The 19,602-nt window shown below is 44.6% G+C and overlaps 2 protein-coding genes across 8 annotated transcripts in view; one reads left to right on the forward strand and one right to left on the reverse strand.

Moving 5' to 3' along the window:
- AMDHD1 (amidohydrolase domain containing 1) overlaps positions 1–7,456 on the reverse strand; it is a 28,415-nt gene extending 20,959 nt beyond the window's left edge. Inside the window, exon 1 of the mRNA XM_084650712.1 lies at positions 7,111–7,456. Within this exon, the coding sequence (XP_084506838.1) occupies positions 7,111–7,247 (137 nt within the window). The 5' untranslated portion in view covers positions 7,248–7,456. The remainder of the gene's footprint in view (positions 1–7,110) is intronic.
- A 216-nt stretch (positions 7,457–7,672) lies between these two features.
- Positions 7,673–19,602, forward strand: part of CCDC38 (coiled-coil domain containing 38) — a 38,867-nt gene continuing 26,937 nt past the window's right edge. The window contains exons 1-7 of one of the 7 annotated variants that reach the window (XM_084650646.1): positions 11,275–12,223; positions 12,390–12,486; positions 12,771–12,865; positions 15,527–15,701; positions 16,712–16,779; positions 17,765–17,928; positions 18,025–18,105. In XM_084650646.1, the coding sequence (XP_084506772.1) occupies positions 12,104–12,223; positions 12,390–12,486; positions 12,771–12,865; positions 15,527–15,701; positions 16,712–16,779; positions 17,765–17,928; positions 18,025–18,105 (800 nt within the window). In that variant the 5' untranslated portion in view covers positions 11,275–12,103. The other 6 variants (XM_084650648.1, XM_084650647.1, XM_084650649.1 and 3 more) reach the window with 6 other exon arrangements.

A 19,602-nucleotide genomic window follows, 5' to 3' on the forward strand; every position in this document is an offset into this window, starting at 1 on the left:
TCTAGTCTGACCTCCTGCACAATGCAGGCCACAGAATTTCACCCACCACTCCTAAAAAAGACCTCACACCTATATCTGTGCTATTGAAGTCCTCAAATTGTAGTTTGAAGACCTCAAGGAGCAGAGAATCCTCCAGCAAGTGACCCGTGCCCCATGCTACAGAGGAAGGCGAAAAACCTCCAGGGCCTTCCAATCTGCCCTGGAGGAAAATTCCTTCCCGACCCCAAATATGGCGATCAGCTAAACCCTGAGCATATGGGCAAGATTCATCAGCCAGATACTACAGAAAATTCTTTCCCGGGTAACTTGGATCTTACCCCATCTAAAAACCCATCACAGGCCATTGGGCCTATTTACCATGAATATTTAATTACCAAAACCATGTTATCCCATCATACCATCTCCTCCATAAACTTATCGAGTTTAATCTTAAAGCAAGATAGATCTTTTGCCCCCACTACTTCCCTCGGAAGGCTATTCCAAAACTTCACTCCTCTGATGGTTAGAAACCTTCGTCTAATTTCTAATCTAAATTTCCTAGTGGCCAGTTTATATCCATTTGTTCTTGTGTCCACATTGGTACTGAGTTTAAATAATTCCTCTCCCTCTCTGGTATTTATCCCTCTGATATATTTATAGAGAGCAATCATATCTCCCCTCAACCTTCTTTTAGTTAGGCTAAACAAGCCCAGCTCCCTGAGTCTCCTTTCATAAGACAAGTTTTCCATTCCTCGGATCATCCTAGTAGCCCTTCTCTGTACCTGTTCCAGTTTGAATTCATCCTTCTTAAACATGGGAGACCAGAACTGCACACAGTATTCCAGGTGAGGTCTCACCAGTGCCTTATATAACGGTACTAAAACCTCCTTATCCCTACTGGAAATACCTCTCCTGATGCATCCCAAGACGACATTAGCTTTTTTCACAGCCATATCACATTGGCAGCTCATAGTCATCCTATGATCAACCAATACTCCAAGGTCCTTTTCCTCCTCCGTTACTTCTAGTTGATGCGTCCCTAGCTTATAACTAAAATTCTTGTTATTAATCCCTAAATGCATGACCTTACACTTCTCACTATTAAATTTCATCCTATTCCTATTACTCCAGTTTACAAGGTCATCCAGATCCTCCTGTAGGGTATCCCTGTCCTTCTCTAAATTAGCAATACCTCCCAGCTTTGTATCATCTGCAAACTTTATTAGCACACTCCCACTTTTTGTGCCCAGGTCAGTAATAAAAAGATTAAATAAGATTGGTCCCAAAACTGATCCTTGAGGAACTCCACTGGTAACCTCCCTCCAACTTGACAGTTCACCTTTCAGTAGGACCCGTTGTAGTCTCCCCTTTAACCAATTCCCTATCCACCTTTCAATTTTCCTATTGATGCCCATCTTATCCAATTTAACTAATAATTCCCCATGTGGCACAGTATCAAACGCCTTACTAAAATCTAAGTAAATTAGATCCACTGCGTTTCCTTTATCTAAAAAATCTGTTACTCTCTCAAAGAAGGAGATCAGGTTGGTTTGGCACGATCTACCTTTTGTAAAACCATGTTGTATTTTGTCCCATTTACCATTGACTTCAATGTCCTTAACTACCTTCTCCTTCAAAATTTTTTCCAAGACCTTGCATGCTACAGATGTCAAACTAACAGGCCTATAATTACTTGGATCACTTTTTTTCCCTTTCTTAAAAATAGGAACTATGTTAGCAATTCTCCAATCATACGGTACAACCCCTGAGTTTACAGATTCATTAAAAATTCTTGCTAATGGGCTTGCAATTTCTTGTGCCAATTCTTTTAATATTCTTGGATGAAGATTATCTGGGCCCCCCGATTTAGTCCCATTAAGCTGTTTGAGTTTCGCTTCTACCTCAGATATGGTGATGTCTACCTCCATATCCTCATTCCCATTTATCATGCTACCATTATCCCTAAGATCCTCTTTAGTCTTATTAAAGACTGAGGCAAAGTATTTGTTTAGATATTGGGCCATGCCTAGATTATCCTTGACCTCCACTCCATCCTCAGTTTTTAGCGGTCCCACTTCTTCTTTCTTTGTTTTCTTCCTATTTATATGACTATAGAACCTTTTACTATTGGTTTTAATTCCCTTTGCAAGGTCCAACTCTACTTGACTTTTAGCCTGTCTCACTTTATCCCTACATATTCTGACCTCAATAAGGTAGCTTTCCTTACTGATCCCTCCCTTCTTCCACTCCCTATATGCTTTCTGCTTTTTCTTAATTACCTCTCTAAGATGCTTGCTCATCCAGCTTGGTCTACAACTCCTGCCTATGAATTTTTTCCCCTTTCTTGGGATGCAGGCTTCCGATAGCTTCTGCAGCTTTAATTTAAAATAATCCCAGGCCTCCTCTACCTTTAAACCCATAAATTCTTCAGTCCAATCCACTTCCCTAACTAATTTCCTTAATTTTTGAAAGTCAGCCCTTTTGAAATCAAAAACCCTAGTTGCAGATTTATTTTTGTTAATCCTTCCATTCAATTTGAACTGAATTAGCTCATGATCACTTGAGCCAAGATTATCCCCTACAACCATTTCCTCTATGAGATCCTCATTACTCGCCAAAACCAAATCTAAAATGGCATCCCCTCTAGTCGGTTCAGCAACTACTTGTTGAAGGAATCCATCAGCTATCGCATCTAGGAAAATCTGAGCCCTATTATTATTACTAGCACTCGTCCTCCAGTCTATATCTGGGAAGTTAAAGTCTCCCATGATCACACAGTTTCCATTAGTATTTACTTTATTAAAAACATTAAAAAGGGCTCTATCCATATCCAAATTAGATCCCGGCGGTCTATAGCACACCCCAAGCACTATCCCAGGGGAGGCTCTAATAGTTTTCTTCCCCAATTTAATTATTGCCCAGACAGACTCAGTCATATCCATTTCATCGCTTCTTATTTCTTTACATTCTATCTCATCATTGATATACAGTGCTACTCCACCACCTTTACCTTTATTTCGGTCTTTCCTAAACAGCACATACCCTTCAATACCTGTAGCCCAGTCATGACTACTATTCCACCAGGTCTCTGTTATACCTATAATATCTGGTTTCACTTCCTGCACCAGTAACTCTAGTTCCTCCATTTTGTTACCTAGGCTCCTTGCATTAGTGTACAAACATCTTAATTTTTGCTGTTTGGCCTCACTCACATTCTGTACCCTATTAGGCACGGTTATTTTACTACCAGTATAACCTATTAGACTTGTATCTACACTGCCCTTCCTCCTACCTACAGCTGTATCCACTCTTACTTCATTTTCTTTCCACTCTATGCTAAATTCTGGCGTGGAGATTACCTGGACATCTCCCAACCATCTCCCCCAAATTCCTAGTTTAAAGCTCTCTTAATCAGTTGTGCCAGCCTCCATCCTAGAAGTCTATTTCCTTCCCTACTCAGATGAAGTCCATCCCGAGAGAACTGTCCTCTATCCATGAATGCCTCCCAATGGCCATACATCCCAAAGCCCTCCTTATAGCACCACTGCCTAAGCCATCTATTGATAGTCATAATCTTGTCACACCTTTGTTGCCCTTCTCTAGGAACAGGCAGAATCCCACTAAAGATCACCTGAGCCTCAATTTCCTTAAGCGTCCTCCCCAGCCTAGCATAGTCTCCCTTAATACTTTCCAGCGAGAATCTAGCCGTATCATTTGTTCCCACATGAAGGATAATTAGGGGATTCTTTCCCGCTCCCTTTAGAATCCTTTTTAACCTCAGGTCTACATCCCGTATCTTAGCACCTGGAAGACAGCACACCCTCCTATTTTCTGGATCAGCTCTGGTTACAGGCCTATCTATTCTTCTCAGTAAAGAGTCCCCAATCACATAGACCTGCCTTTTCCTAGTGACGGTGCTATTCTCCAGTCTATCCCCTGTTCCCTCTGGCTGCAAGTTTTTTCCATTCCCATTCTCCCTTGTAATCCTTTTTAACCCATCCTGTATCCTCCTGGGGCTCATATTTGGTGTAATCTCCATTAACTCTTCCCCTTTTCCTATAGGACTAACCGCTCTTCTCTTCTTCCTTGCCCTGTCACCTCCAGTGACTACCTGCTGAGCCCCTTCTTCATTTTCCAACTCTGCAAACCTATTCTGAAGCTCTATTTCTCCTTCACTAGCCCGTCTTTTCCTCTGCCTAGTTCTTTTAGTCACATGCTTCCACTGACCACTTTCCTCACCCAGTCTCCCCTCAGAATTCCCTAGTCCTGCTTCCATCTGCAAGTCTGAGCTTTTCCCTTCAGATACCTCATGTCTTTGCTCCATAATCTGCTCAAACCCCTTCCTAAACTCTACCAGACTTTCCACCTGCATCTCCAAACCTCTGATCTTTTCTACTCGCACAAAATGGAAAACCCCTGCCCCACCCTCGGCCCCACCCTCCTTCGAGGCCCCGCCCTTTCTCTGAGGCCCTGCTCCCATTCACTCCATCCCCCCTCCCTCTGTCACTCACTCTCCCCACCCTCACTCACTCATTTTCACCAGGCTGGGGCAGGGAGTTGGGGTGTGGGAGGGGGTGAGGGTTCCGGCTGTGGGTGCGGGCTCTGGGGTGGGGCCAGGGATATGGAGGTTGGGGTGCAGGAGGGGGCTCCGGGCTGGGATTGAGGGATTTGGAGTGCAGGAGGGGGTTCTGGGCTGGGACAGGAGGTTGGCGTGTGAAGGGGTCTGAGGGCTCTGGCTGGGGGTGCGAGCTCTGGGGTGGGGCTTGGAATGAGGGGTTTGGGGGGAAGGAGGGTGCTCTGGACTGGGACCGAGGGGTTCAGAGGGTGGGAGGGGGATCAGGGCTGGGGCAGGGGGTTGAGATGCAGGAGGGGGACCAGGGGTGCAGGCTCTCAGCAATGCTTACCTCAAGCAGCTCCTGGATTCTGCATCATTTCCCACCTCTGGCTCCTATGCAGAGCCGCGGCCAGGCGGCTCTGTGCACTGCCCCGTCTGCAGGCTGCCCCATCTGTAGGTGCTGCCCCCACAGCTCCCATTGGCTGCGGTTCTTGGCCAACGGGAGCTGCAGAGCCAGGACTTCGGGCTTGGGGCAGGGCAGTGCGTGGAGCCCCCTTGCTGCCCCTACGTGTAGGAGCTGGAGCGGGGGATAAGCCGCTGCTTCTGGGAGGCACGCAGCGCGTGGAATGATGGCAGGCAGGGAGCCTGCCTGAGCCCTGCTGCGCTACTGACCGGACTTTTAATAATAATTATTCCAGAATTTACCTTACTTTTCAGCATACTCGTTTAAAAAGAGTTTGTGTGTCCTGTCTCACCTTCAGCACTCCGACACTGAAGTTTTGGGCATAGCAACTTAAGGCACAAGTGTGTTGGCACACTTAAGCCAACGGCTGTCTTTTAAAAACAACAAAGTAACCTTCAGAGAAACAGCCGTGTTAGTCTGTATTCGCAAAAAACAAAGGAGTACTTGTGGCACCTTAGAGACTAACCAATGTATTTGAGCATAAGCTTTCGTGAGCTACAGCTCACTTCATCGGATGCATACTGTGGAAAATACAGGAGATGTTTTTATACACACAAACCATGAAAAAATGGGTGTTTATCATTACAAAAGGTTTTCTCTCCACACACCCCACTCTCCTGCTGGTAATAGCTTATCTAAAGTGATCACTCTCCTTACAAGGTGTATGATAATCAAGGTGGGCCATTTCCAGCACAAATCCAGGGTTTCTCCCCACCCTCCCCAACAAAGCCACTCTCCTGTTGGTAATAGCTTATCTAAAGGTTTCAGAGTAACAGTTAGTGTTAGTCTGTCTTTGCAAAAAGAAAAGGAGTACTTGTGGCACCTTAGAGACTAACCAATTTATTTGAGCATGAGCTTTTGTGAGCTACAGCTCACTTATAGCTTATCTAAAGTGATCGCTCTCCTTACAATGTGTATGATAATCAAGGTGGGCCATTTCCAGCACAAATCCAGGGTTTAACAAGAACGTCTGAGGAGGGGTGGGGGGTAGGACAAAACAAGGGGAAATAGGTTACTGGAAATGGCCCACCTTGATTATCATACACATTGTAAGGAGAGCGATCACTTTAGATAAGCTATTACCAACAGGAGAGTGGCTTTGTTGGGGAGGGTGGGGAGAAAACCTGGATTTGTGCTGGAAATGGCCCACCTTGATTACCATACACCTTGTAAGGAGAAAGAAAAGGAGTACTTGTGGCACCTTAGAGACTAACCAATTTATTAGAGCATAAGCTTTCGTGAGCTACAGCTCAGCTCACGAAAGCTTATGCTCTAATAAATTGGTTAGTCTCTAAGGTGCCACAAGTACTCCTTTTCTTTTTGCGAATACAGACTAACATGGCTGTTACTCTGAAACTTGTAAGGAGAGTGATCACTTTAGATAAGCTATTACCAGCAGGAGAGTGGGGTGCGGGGAGAGAAAACCTTTTGTAGTGATAAACACCCATTTTTTCATGGTTTGTGTGTATAAAAACATCTCCTGTATTTTCCACAGTATGCATCCGATGAAGTGAGCTGTAGCTCACAAAAGCTTATGCTCAAATACATTGGTTAGTCTCTAAGGTGCCACAAGTACTCCTTTTCTTTTTTCAAACTAACTTTGTTTCTCAACTGGAATCCCCCTTGATTAAAAAGCTAAGACTCTGGATTCCAGTCCGCAATTTTTCTTCTGGTCAGAGTTAATGCACAACACGAAGAATAACATTTTTTCCCCTTATTTTCAGCAACAAGCAATGAGTAAAATTTTATTGTGGATTCAGATAAAAAGCCTCCTTTTCAGTGGAATCGCAGTAATTCTAACGCACTTGTGGCACCTGATCACACCAAAATGCCGGGTCGCTGTCTGAATTGAAGGCGAGCCTGCAGAACTGAAGAATTTGCCTTTTCAAAAGAGGTACGGAAGAACTTTATGCACCAGACTTTATTTTCTGAACCCGAGGGCTCCCAGGACAACGGAGAGCAGATCTGGCTGCATCAGGCCAGGTGCCTGCTCAGGTCCGAGCCTGGCCGGGGGCTCAGGGGACACGCGCACAGAGGTCATGCTCAAATAAATTGGTTCCTCTCTAAGGTGCCACAAGTCCTCCTTTTCTTTTTGCTCACAGAGCCGACTTACGTGCCGATCACCACGCTGGCATTGTCCAGCACGGCCAGGTCTTGCATGCCCGCCTGCAGCAGGTACTTCTCGCCTTTGGTGCAGACGAGCACCAGCTGTTGGGCGTTGTCCAGCAAGAGCCTGTGCTCGCCAGCCATGTCGGGGCAGAGACAGGGGCGGCGACAGCCCCCGCAGACCCTGGACCTGCACAGCAGCCGCCGCCAGAGGCAACCAAGGCCAGGAGCAGCCCAGCGGACTGGAGGGGGGGTGCAGCCCGCGCGCAGCTCCAAGTCTCCTGGGCAGCGGCCGAGCGCGGGGCAGCGCTGGCAATAGAGTCCCTTGCCTGGCTTCTTGCCACCCGGAGCGCTGCCACCCTGCGGGCGGAGGGGCCGGGGCTGGAAGCTCCTGGACTGCGCGGGGCCAGAGAAGGGTCCAGCCCCCGGGTCTGCAAAGCCCCTGGCCGCTGGCTTGAGGGCGCGCGGGCTCCCCCTGGCCCCCGGGGCGCGGGACGGGCGCGGAGGGGGAGGGAAGCTGAGGCACGCGGGGGCGGGGGCGTTTCTCGTTCTGCTCAACAGTCTGCAGGCGGGGCCCCGTCCCCGTCCCCGTCCCCGCGGCTGCCCCTGTGCTCGGCTGCGCCCCTCCTGGCCCCGTCGCCCGGTGAGGGAGCTGCGGCGGGGGGCGCGTGTGTGTGTCTAGGCTCTGGCGGGAGCTGAGGTTTGCGGGGGGAGCTTCCCCCCCCCCCTTCCCTTTGGTGCTCTGTGTCCTGCTCCCGCCCGGCCTCCCCCTCTGCCAGCCCGTCGTTAGCTACACGTCCCTTTTCCCTTTGAAGCGCGTAACTGCAGAGAGGCGAGACTAAATGCGCCCCCATTGTCGTCAGCAAGCCCGGGTTGAGGCCTCAGGAGTGGCTGGGGCCGGGCTCGGCTGAAGAGTGGGGGTGGGGATGGCTTAGGTGGCTTGACTGTCAATGGTGCTGCCCAGGGTGTACTTGTGTGACTCTTTGTGTCAGGCCTGGGTTCGGGTAGGGGTCCCTCTACTGCAATTCAGAGCACCACCAGAAGGGCTGTTGCAAATGGTGCTGGCTTGTAATAACCCCAGTGGGGCCGATTGGCCGGTTGGGGTTTGCAAGAGTGGAAGTGCAGGTTCTGGCCACATGTCCTACACTGGCTCTGTGTCAGCTGGAGATTTTCCCTTGTTAGGCAAATCCCACAAGTGGCCGGTTAATCCGGCTTTGTGGTGTGAATGGAAATGCAGATATCACCGGCTTATTTTCATGTTACAGTTAGACTGAGGCGCCCGGAATGTTTTGGTTCTTAATTTGGAATGTTCACCCTTAAAGTTCCTGGCCTGCCCAGAGTCACAGGAACCAGCCCCATGTGCGCCTGATGCCCCTTGCCAAACTTGGTTAAGGAATTATCATTTATCTGATTTCCACCAAGATTAAAAAGAAATGTTCTATTTTACTGCCCCCTATAGAGCTGGAGACGGGAGAATTTTAGCAGGAATTTTTATTCACAAAATGAACATTTTAGGTTTTCTCCTCTCTTCAAAGAAAAGAGAACAATATAATGCTGTGGACAAAATCTTCTAATTTAGGTGTCTAAAGTTAGGTTTCTAATTCCACATTTAGACCGAAATGAAAATGGCCTTATTTCCAGAAGAGTTGAGCACTTACAAATTCCACTGAGGTCAATTGAAGCTCTGCAGGTGCTCAACACCTCCGGAAATTGGGCAATTTTTATTTAAGTGCCAAAATCTAACTTTAAGTACTTAAGTTTAAAATCTTTCACCATGTTCTCCTTGTGCTATTGGTGGGCACAGACCTTCTTAAATGATTACCACCAACCATGTCATGTATAGCTATCATTCGCTCTTGTTCAGGGCAACATGAATGGGATGGCAAGGAATTCAGCAGATAATGGAGAGGGCCATCAGCAAAGGCCTCAGGTCAATATAAATGTACCTTCCTGCCAGCCAATCATCTTCCAGGATTCTACAACATTCTCAAAACTTAGAGGTGGACAAGGTTTATTAGATCATCCACCCCATCTCCCTGTTAATGCAGGATTGTTCCATACCACCCATATACTAGTGCTTTGTCCAGTCTACTTTTAGAAGTCCAGAATAATTGGGCTTTCCCAGCTTCCCCAGATATAATAATTTTATTAAGATAATGTTGAAGTAAAAAGAAAACGGTACAGAGTTTAAGCATAGAAGTTTCTGGTTATCAGGGAATAAGGTACAGATTATCAAGAGGTGCGAAATTCGGTTTAGGAATGGGTGGCGTAAGGAATACGTAATCTGCAATCTCCCCGATTGGGGGTAAAAGTTTAACCGGTCAAAGTACAGACCTTGTGATATGGGGGTATGTTGTCCATATAATGGCTATGTTCAGGTGTGGAGTATAATGAGTGGATACGATGATGGGGATGGATCTACCCTCATTTGGTGGGATTTAATGTTCAGTGAGTTTATGGTTCTAGTTCATATGGTCCAATGGAAAAAGTCTCTCAGTCCCTTTCCCATAGTTGATGCACGATGTTGTACCGGCTCACACCTCCTGGTACTGTCGGTGGCCGGTGATGTGTTCAGTGTAAATGTCCCTGGACCATCGGATGGTGTCCGAGACCATGAGGCGCTGCATGAGCCGTGTGTAGCGTTGACCGATCCCACAGGTCCGCAGCACACGCTCGTTGCAGGGGTCCCAAGCGCCCAGGGCTCCGACGATCAGGGCATCCATCTGCACCTCGTAGCCCTTCGCTCTCAGGGTGTCGGCAGAGGGGCGTATTTTTCCAGCTTACGAGCTCGGGCTTCGCGGAAGGCCAGGGTCCTGTTCTCAAAGGAGACCGTGATGTCGACAAGGATGATCTTTTTCTGGGCCCCGTCGGTGACTACCACGTCAGGTCGCAACTGGCTGTCAGTACCGGGGATGGCGCAGTTCACGGCGACCTCCCCCAGACGCGGTGCGATGGCTTTCACTGGGTGGTTCACAGCCTAACACATCTCACCGGCAGGAAGATTTTCTTGGTATTCATCCTAAATGTTCCACTTCTTTGTTTCAACTTTTTGCTTTTAGGCAGACCCCTGTAGATCACAGTACATCATTTCTTCCTTAATTTGTATGCCCATAAAATATTTGTAGACTACAGTTGCATTCTCCTGTTTAGTCATTGCTTCGTTCTTTTACTTTTTTTCATATAAAGGTCCTGAGTATTTTTGTTGCTTTTCTCTAGACTCCCCCCAGTTTGTCAATATTTTTCTTGTAACATGTAAATTAAAATATAATAATATCAACACATTTTTATGTATATAAACTTATATGTTTATATACACAAAAAGGGGCAGGTGTGCTAGGCTTCTTGGATGTGCCTTATTGAGCTAACCCTTCTTCAGGTGAGACAAACTGTGAGGTAGGGACAAATATTTTGAAGGTAGTTTAAATTCTTTAGCAATTGACAGTGTCTGGAAATCTTTTGTGATGTGGCATCATTCTCCCCAGTGGTGAGCCTGGGCAGTGATGCAGAGGCAGGGCTTCCTTGTAAACATTTTTCCCCTTGAAGCAGACAGCGGATTAGCTGCTGGGTTGGTTGAGGATTAAAGGAGTGTGGGCTAGATTCACAAAGGGGCTTGGGCATTATGATGCTCAGGGTCATAAGACCTAACTTTTAGGTGCCTAGAAAATCACAGGAACAACACTGTGGTTTACAAAGCCTGAGTTAGGCACCTAGGCTCCCTATACAATAAATGGGGAGAGATAGGTGCCTTAGAATGTGATCCAGAAAAGCCAGAATACTTAGTAGGAAGCTGTCTAAACTAGCCAATGGGAGATGTCAACAACGGGTGTGTGCAAAGCCCTGTCCCTCTCTCTCAAAGGTAGGCACCTCCCCGCAGCTTGGACTTGTGCACCTATCTTTGCTAGCAATTCACAAACTGGGAACCCCTCTCCTGGAGTCAGGAGGCTTTTTATGGCATTTTCTTGTGAGAATGAGTTAGGCAGGTGCCTAACTACACACAAATGGCTAGAGGAGGAGGTGCTGCTGCTGCAGCCTGCTTTATAACTTTTGGCCCAGTGGTTAGAGAACTCACCTGGGATGTGGGTGATCCAGGTTCAATTTCCTTGTTTGTCTGATGAGGAGAAAGGATTGGAAAAGGGTTCTCCCACTTCTCAGGAGAGTGGTCAAACCATTGAGCTCTGGGATATTCTCATGGGGGCTCCCCAAATCAAATCCTGTAGAAGCTGTTCTACAGTAGATTAAATAATTAAAGAGTCATTGGACCAGAGAGAGACAGACTAACTCTGTAGCCTAGTGGTTAGGGCACCCACATGGGAGACCCAGGGTTCTGTCTCGCTGCTCGGCTCCAGTGACTGTTTATTCACAGGAAAATTGCGTCAGCAGGAGAGATTGAGGGAGTTCCACTTCAGACTATCCCATAGCTCAGTGATTAGAACACTCTTGAGACATGGGAGAACCCCATTTAAATCCTTTCTTTCCCTCAGGCAGAGGGGAGAGTTGAATATGGGTCTCCCCAACCCTGGGTGAATTCTCTGGTCACTTAGCCAAAAGTTTGAAAGTGGGTGGTGTCAGCAGCATCACCTTCTCCTCTGGCCAGATTTGGAATGTGACCTGAGCAGGTAGGCAGCATCTGAGCACAGCTACCACCTTGGGCCCCTCACACGAGACAGATGGGCGAATGCCGTTAGTGAATCCCTCTGGGGCTTAGGCGGGAGATAGGCACCTGGACACTTAGAGTGAGGCAGCAGTGCTCATGCTCAGAGGTAGAAACATAGGTGCCCCATGAGGTTAGGTCCCTACAGAATAGGGGTGGGAGTTTTGTGAATCACAGTGGAGCCTAACCTGGGATTTAGGTGCCTAAGATTTAGGCACCTAAGTGTGGGGTTTAGGCACCTGAGTAACTTTGTGAATCCCACCCTATGTCTCTGAGCTGTTCCAGGAGTTCTTGCTGGATATTCTGGCAGTCTCGGGTGACACTATTTTATGCATTAAAATAGAAATTGATGAGAGACCCCACAGTGGTATGTACTGCTAAAACTTCTTCAATTGGTCCACAGATATTTTGGGTCCAGTGTTCAACAGGCCTCCGTACTGTGCTCACAGAAACTTGCAAGTACATCCATGTATGTGCATAAAACCCAAATCTGTGTTGTGTGTGTTCGTATTTAATCATGTGCCTTACTACTCAATTTGTGTCTATGCATAGACCGAAAGACAAGCTGGCCTCAAGCCTTTATCAGATTTACTATTCTAATGCTCATGCTTTTTTTCCCACTTTGTCTATTTCAGCAGTTCCGGAAGGAATTTCAGAAAGTAGGGATGGCATCAGTAGCCTTATTTCCACCGTCCCAGTCCCAGACTCCGAGATTTCAGAGCGTTAGTTTTGGTAAAAAAATGTTTTGATTAAATAAACACCATACGTGAATTTTGTGTAATGCTTAACAACTGCGAGAAAGGGCTTGTTGTGCACTAAGGGTGAGATTCGCTGTATGTATACGCAAGAGGATAGGGTGACGGGTGCCAAAGGATAGCACACTCTAATTTCCTGAGTTTGACGGGTTTGAATCACAAGCTTTATGTTCCACTAAAACAGCTTTTTGGACTGAATTTTACATGGTGGTGTTTTAAAAGGTATCAGAATATAATTTTTTTCCCTTTCATCTTTTATAGACTACGACACTGATAATCAAAAGAAGACTCCTTTTACAATTGTGGACTGCAAGCCATTTCTTTACAGAGACATTGAATGTAGGGCCAAAGAAGAGGTATGCATTTGTGTCAGTTTTAATTGCCAGAGCCTATGCTAAGTCTACGTATGTTATTAATTTAATGTACTTTACCTGTAACTGTCAAGTCCCACTGTTTAGGGGGAAAGGAACTCATTTCACCAAACAAAGCAATTAAAGTGGTGAAAAGTCTGCAAATAAATACTCTTCCACACCCCACCCCCTCCAAATTAGGAATAATGTGAGGGAAAATCAGTTTAGTACAATGTGTTAAAATTTTTTGTGGAGGTAAATACTGCATTTTAAATTTCTTTTTGCTGATGATGGATGTGTATATGTAGTATTCCTGCAATAGTTTCTCAAAGGAAGTACATGCTTTCAAAAGAGTGGAAAAATCAGGCTGCCCCAGATATAGTCATCCAGTAGCATATTTCTAGAACGGTCAGCCTAAGAACTGAAGTATGGTTTCATGGGTAAGGCACAGAACTCAGGGTAGAGTGTTCTGAGTTGTAGTCCAGACATTGCCATGGACTTTCTGTGTGACTTTGAGTAAGTCACATAATAGCTCTGTGCCTCAGTTTCCTCATCTGTAAATGGGGTTCATAATGTTTTATTTCCATACTGCTTTATTGTATGGCTAAATTTATTAATATTTGCAAAATGATCTGAAGTTCACTCATACAGGAGGAGACTATGGGAGTCCTGAGAATTGTTTTTTGTTTGTGAGTTTTGTTGAATGGTCTTTAAGCTTGTGTCCTAACTGTAAAAGTATTGTAGGTCACTGACCCATCAGGGCTGACCACAGCCTTTGGGCTGGTCTGAATTCAGAAATTGCATTGATTTAACTAAACTGGTTTCTAAATTTCTGGAACCAATCCAGAGAACAAACGCAAATTTGTTATATACACTCTTGGACTTAACATTATTTCAGACCAGTTGGGTTTTGTGTAAAATTTACTTTCTCAGTGTAAAATATTTTTGTCATAACTTCACAAAAGTAAAACTGATGGAACTCTGTGCCCCATTCCCATTGTGCCCAGAAACTTTGCGTGCCTCAGACCCAGCAGAATAGAAAAAGAAACATTCTCCCTCAGGCCAGCGTTCCAAAGCCACCCCTCATCGTCAAGTTGTCTTGTTCAATTTTTTTGTAGGTCCCCCAGCTCCCTACTGATTTAGATCCCAATTCAGAAAGGAACTTAAGCATGTGCCTAACTTGAAACATGTGATTAGTCATAAGAACAACCATACTGAGTCAGACCAATGGTCCATCTAGCCCAGGATCCTGTCTTCCGACTGTGGCCAAGGCCAGGTGCTTCAGAGGGAATGAACAGAACAGGTAATCATCAAGTGATCCATCCCCTGTCGCCCATTCCCAGCTTCTGGCAAATAGCGGCTAGGGACACTTTAGTTTAGATCATGTTTTTGCATGTCTCAGGGCATGTCTATACTGCCCCGCAGTTTGGACTAAGGGAGTGCAAACGGCAGTACGCACCAAAGTGCTGTGCTGTAACTCCCCTGTGTGGACACTGCAGGTGCAAACTTCCTGCATTAGTGTGAACTCGGGACCTATAAGTTTGTATTTGCACAGTCCACACAGGGGAGTTGAGTTACAGTGCAGCACGTTGTTGCACACTGCTATTCACATCCCTTTAGTTAGACCTGTGTGGCAGTGTAGTCATGCCCTCAGTAAAGTCAATGGGCGTACTTACGTGCTTAAGTATCTTGTTGAATCGGGGCTTTTGTGGTGTCCTGGGTGCCAGCGGTCTGCCCAGCATAGAATTATAGTTCAACCTGTTATAACTCCCAGCAACAGCTGATGCTTTAGTTGCTTCTCAGCTAGACTTTATAGCCTTTTCTGACTGTTGTTCTTAAGAATATGAGGGCTTCAAAAGATTAAAAAAATCCAAATCCAAAAGCTGACCCTAAATAACTAACACAGAAAACAAAGAAACACACACAACTCTTGTGTTGTTTTCCTGTGTATTAGCTATATAACTTTCTAATCAAAGATCAAAAGACTTGTTAGGAGTACATGCTACATAATGTATGTACTGTAGTGCATAATCTTGCACTGGTGAAATGACCAGTTCTTCATCTCTAATTTCTATGTTTCTAATAATAAATAAATTAAATAACTTAAATAAATTTATGAAAACTTATTCTTTTAGTGACTTTTATGCAATGTACTTTAAAGATGAATTCACATAGCATCTTAAGTTAAATATCTAATACGACTATATGTGTATGAATATTCATAGACACTCTGTTCTTCTGAACTGTTTCAGCAAATGGAAAGAGTACTTATATATTAAGGGCCATTACTGTGTACAAGCTAAGGGCCAGATTCTACCACGCTTACTCACACTGAGTATCTTACTCTAACTGTATTGTAGTTCCATTAAGACCAATGGGACTACTTACAGACTAAGGCCACAGGCCTGCAGACTTACACACGTGCTAGACTTTACCACCGTGAGTGGTTCCATTGGAATCAATGGAGCTGCTCATTAGTAAAGTTAAACACATGCATAAATCTTTACAGGACTTGGTAATAAATGGAATATGGGTGACAGAATAGGGCCCTGAGTTATTATTTATACAGTGCCGTAGATGTATGGTATTTTACAGGAAGGTAAGTCCCTACCCAAGAGCTCATAGTGTCATTAATAAACACATTTATCTGAAAATCTATAAATGCAGGATAAAAAGGCTCAACAGAATTTGAAGGTCCATGAAAAGAGCACATTTTCATCAAGAGCAAAGTCTCGAGACTCTGTGAAAAAGATGGACTCAGTCATTGAAAGAGAGACCCGGGCTACAATAGATAAAGGGTATATTACTTCTGGTCCCAACTGGGCTCTTACTTTTGCAAAATGTGAGTACGTTCTTTTAGTTTTACATTTTGTTATACACATGTCAGAGTTGCTTACCTTGGCATAGATTTTCATCTATCATACACCTAAAATCTGTCATTTAGGACCAGATTTTGTAACTGGATCCCTGTCACTGGACCCCTGCACCTGCATAGAACCCCATTGATTTCAGTGGAGCTCCATATAGGCAAAGGGATTTGGTTGCAAGATCTGATTGTTGGGCACGCAGGTCAGTTTTCAGGATTCTGGACAAGGATTTAGACTTGCATCCAAATTTTGAAGAGAGTGAAAATGTTGGTATCCCCATCTCACCACCACCACCACAGTCTGTAACTAATACAGTGGTGCCCAAACTTTTCCTGTCATGCCCCCCCTTACCAGTAATGGAATCTGTTTGTGTCCCCCCTTCCATTACTGCACAGCCATGGCTTCCTCAGCAGAGAGCTTGGGCTGAAGGCAGAGCTGAGGGCAGAACTGGGGATGGGGGAGGAGCTGTCGCTAAAGGCGGAGCTGGCCTGGCGACAGAGAAGGAATGAGGGAAGGGCTGGATTGGGGGCAGAGCAGGGGGCAGAGTGGAGCTGTGGCTGGGTTGGAGCTGGGCTGGGGGCAGAGCGGGGCTGGGTGGCACTCCCTCCCCATCCCCTTTGGGAGCTGACCTGAGCCCCCCATGTCCCCCCCTCCAATATTCCCCTGAGCCCCTTGCGGGGGCACACCCCACAGTTTGGGGGCCACTGTACTAAGAATTAGTCTGCTGCAAAACGTTGTTCCTTTATGTGATGTGCTGTTTTCAAAATTAGAGCATTGGGAAGTCTAGTCAATTAATTCTTTGAAACTAATCCCAGTAAGACTTCTTATAATGCCATTTTTTGCTTATCAAACTAAATAAGATATAAACATGTATTGTAATTCTTTGAATGCAAATGTAATTTATGGGATCTTGTACCGTGGAATTTGGAAGAATAATAGTAACATCATCAGATTAATTTTAACAACATTTAAATTCTCTTAAAAGGTTGCCAAAGTGACAAACAGTCTTTAGCAGATTATATCAAGGAACAGAAGGAGTTGTTTCTGCTGCAGGTACCCTAAAATGTTGTTGTTCTTATGGTTGGTGCTTTCTGAAAAATGTAGTTATAAAAGCACACTACGTGAAATAAAAATAGTGCAAGTAACTAGATTAGAATATTTCTGTTTATCTCTAAGTCTGAATTTTTGTGATGGTAAGAGGCACCTTGACCTGAGGTTCCACATTAGTGTGCATGTCTAACCCTGCAAACACAGTAAGATTACTCAATGTCATCTAAGTCACTGGAACTACTCATGTGAGTAAAACTAACTCACATATTTAAGTATTTAAAGGACTTGGCCCTGAATTTGGTAAAAAAGTTGAGTAAGGCTCACATTCATCATAATAAAAGTGTTTGGATGGGCTGCTTTTTTTCTACAATTACCAATTCAGTGACAAGTCAGACCTTACTTGGAAGTTTTGCCAAACTGATATCACTGGAGACAGAAATTCTCAGTATAGAAGAGCAGCTACATCACAAACTACAGTGCAGGTTTTTCCATACCATTAACTTTTAACTGATGTTCAGGCTGCATGCCTCCAGCAGCACTGCAGCTCTGCCCCCTGGGCAGGGGACCAGCACAGGGTCATTTTGCCAGCTCTGTACTGCCCAAGGAACTCCCTTACACTGAGGATAGTCCCTGGGGAAAGCTCTGCTACCTCTAAGGTCTCGTTCTGTTGCCAAAACTGCATGAAGGGGCCTTAGGACAATGGAGAATCAGGCTTGGTATATGTAGTGAAAAATATAACTATTGGATTCTTGATTTTGTATTTCTTTACACTGTGTTTAAATCTGTACATTTAGCATTGAAATACAGTAATATATTTTGGACATTAATTCATACTGTATTTCCTTGTCTGAATTAGGGCAGCTATTCCTATCTCTCTGAGCATGTCTTGCTGAGTTTACTTTGCTCCCTGAAATAATGAAATACAGATACAAAATACATTTGGACAGCATTTTGTACATAACATTTCCCCACTCTCTTGTTTTCCTAGTACGCAGTAAAAGTAAAAGAACAAACTATAAAGAAGCTGGAGAAATTAGCAATGCAAGCCGAGAAAGAGGCCACTTCTGCCGAAGCAAAGCTAGAAGAGGATACAATTGCATTTGAGGAATTTCTGAAAGAAAATGACCGAAGTTCTGCAGATGCACTTAACATGTTAGAATTGCTATTACAGTTAATGTTTGTTTCAATTTTTGATCTACCGAAAACCGTACACCTATGTCTCTGTAATATTTCCATGTTACTTTTTAGTGCAGCCCAAGAAACTAAATCCAAAATGGAAATGGTTGCAGATGTAAAGTCTGCTATTAATGAACTCTTCGCTATTAAAAGGTGAGACTTTTATGTTATAAATGTACTTCTCTTTTTGTGGTAACAGTGGTGCAGATTCTCCTCTTCTGAAGAACACTCTGGGGGGAGCAAATCTTTGAGGTTCACCCACTGCCACATTGAGCTGTTCTGTAGGTGTACAGTTTGGGCCTGTCCCCCACACCTGTTGATCCCCATGAAGTGAGTTAAGGGCAGCAGAGAGTTTCACAGACCTAACTGTTTTACAGCAGTACAGAGTATGATACTGTATCTTCATTTTAACAGACCAAACTCCTTTAAATGGATAACCAAAGATAGTAATGGGGACAAGTGGGGAGCTGGGAAACTGTACCTTCAGGCCTGTAGGTTTGCAAAGAGGCAGTAGGCAGTGCCAGGATTTGACCTGGTCAGGTCTGTGAGGGGTGATGGTGTTCGCTGCCACCCCAATGTCAGGTGCTGTTTTGCTAGATTGCATTTCTGTGTGTGTGTGTTTGGTGTGTTTTTTTAAATATTTTCTTTGTGTGAACTGTGTATTCAGTAGAGTATGTGTGTGTGTGTGTATGTATGTATACGGATAATATTAGGGATTCTCTCAGCTTGGGACATGCACAAGTTAAGAGGGTGGGGACATAGTGTTGCTAGCAAAGCTGTTAAGCTGGTAAAAAGGACAGTCTGCCCTGGATCTAGTTTGTGAATGTTTTCTGCTTACTATGTAAACTTTAGGTTTTAGTGTGAAAATTGTCTGAAGCAAAAATTGAGAATGGGTTCATAGTTCTTTTTAACAATGGCTCACCAGAGTTGAGATCTGTACACAGAATAATGTATGGGAATTTAGTTCCTGTTAAATAACCCATCATTAACATAATACCATTCACTTTCGTGGAGTTAAAGTAGGAATGAATTTGTCTCTCAGTGCTTCATTTTAAGTCAGTCAAAATATCAGTCATTTTGTATAGCTGATGATAAAAGCTGGAAGATGAAATCACGTGTCAAAATACTTAAGTATAACTTAGTTTTATAGAGTTCTTCATTTCACACTCTAACACTTTTTGAGAGAACTTTACAAGAAGAGAGGCACCTGAGGATTCCACTCCCCAGGAAGCTGAACCTTCATGGGATGATAAAGGGGAAAGTGAGAAATCCATTCTCATGTTAAAAATGACTCCTGTTTACCGAGTAAAGGCCCAAGTGGTCCTTGTTTGTCCTTTCACTACTCACTTGGGTACAGACTCCCAGGGATCTCAGTCAAGTTACTTCCACAGTGAGGTACTTTTAGCCAGACCCCTCTTTGGTTGTGTGGTCCCCACGCCAGGATGAATAGCATGTTACTTCCTCCCTGTAAACAGCCAGCAGTAACACCAAGCATGCATAACAAAAATTTAAAAAAAAAAAACCAGGAAATCTCATTCATTGATATAGACAAATTTATGTTTCTGATGTGAGAGGAAAGAGGAAAAATGTTTGTATTGTACCCAGCACAGTGGGTCCCTGACCTGTAGATGCTACTGTAATACAAGTGTA

Source organism: Lepidochelys olivacea, assembly GCF_965140295.1.
Source record: "Lepidochelys olivacea isolate rLepOli2 genome assembly, chromosome: 1".
Taxonomy (NCBI): domain Eukaryota; kingdom Metazoa; phylum Chordata; order Testudines; family Cheloniidae; genus Lepidochelys; species Lepidochelys olivacea.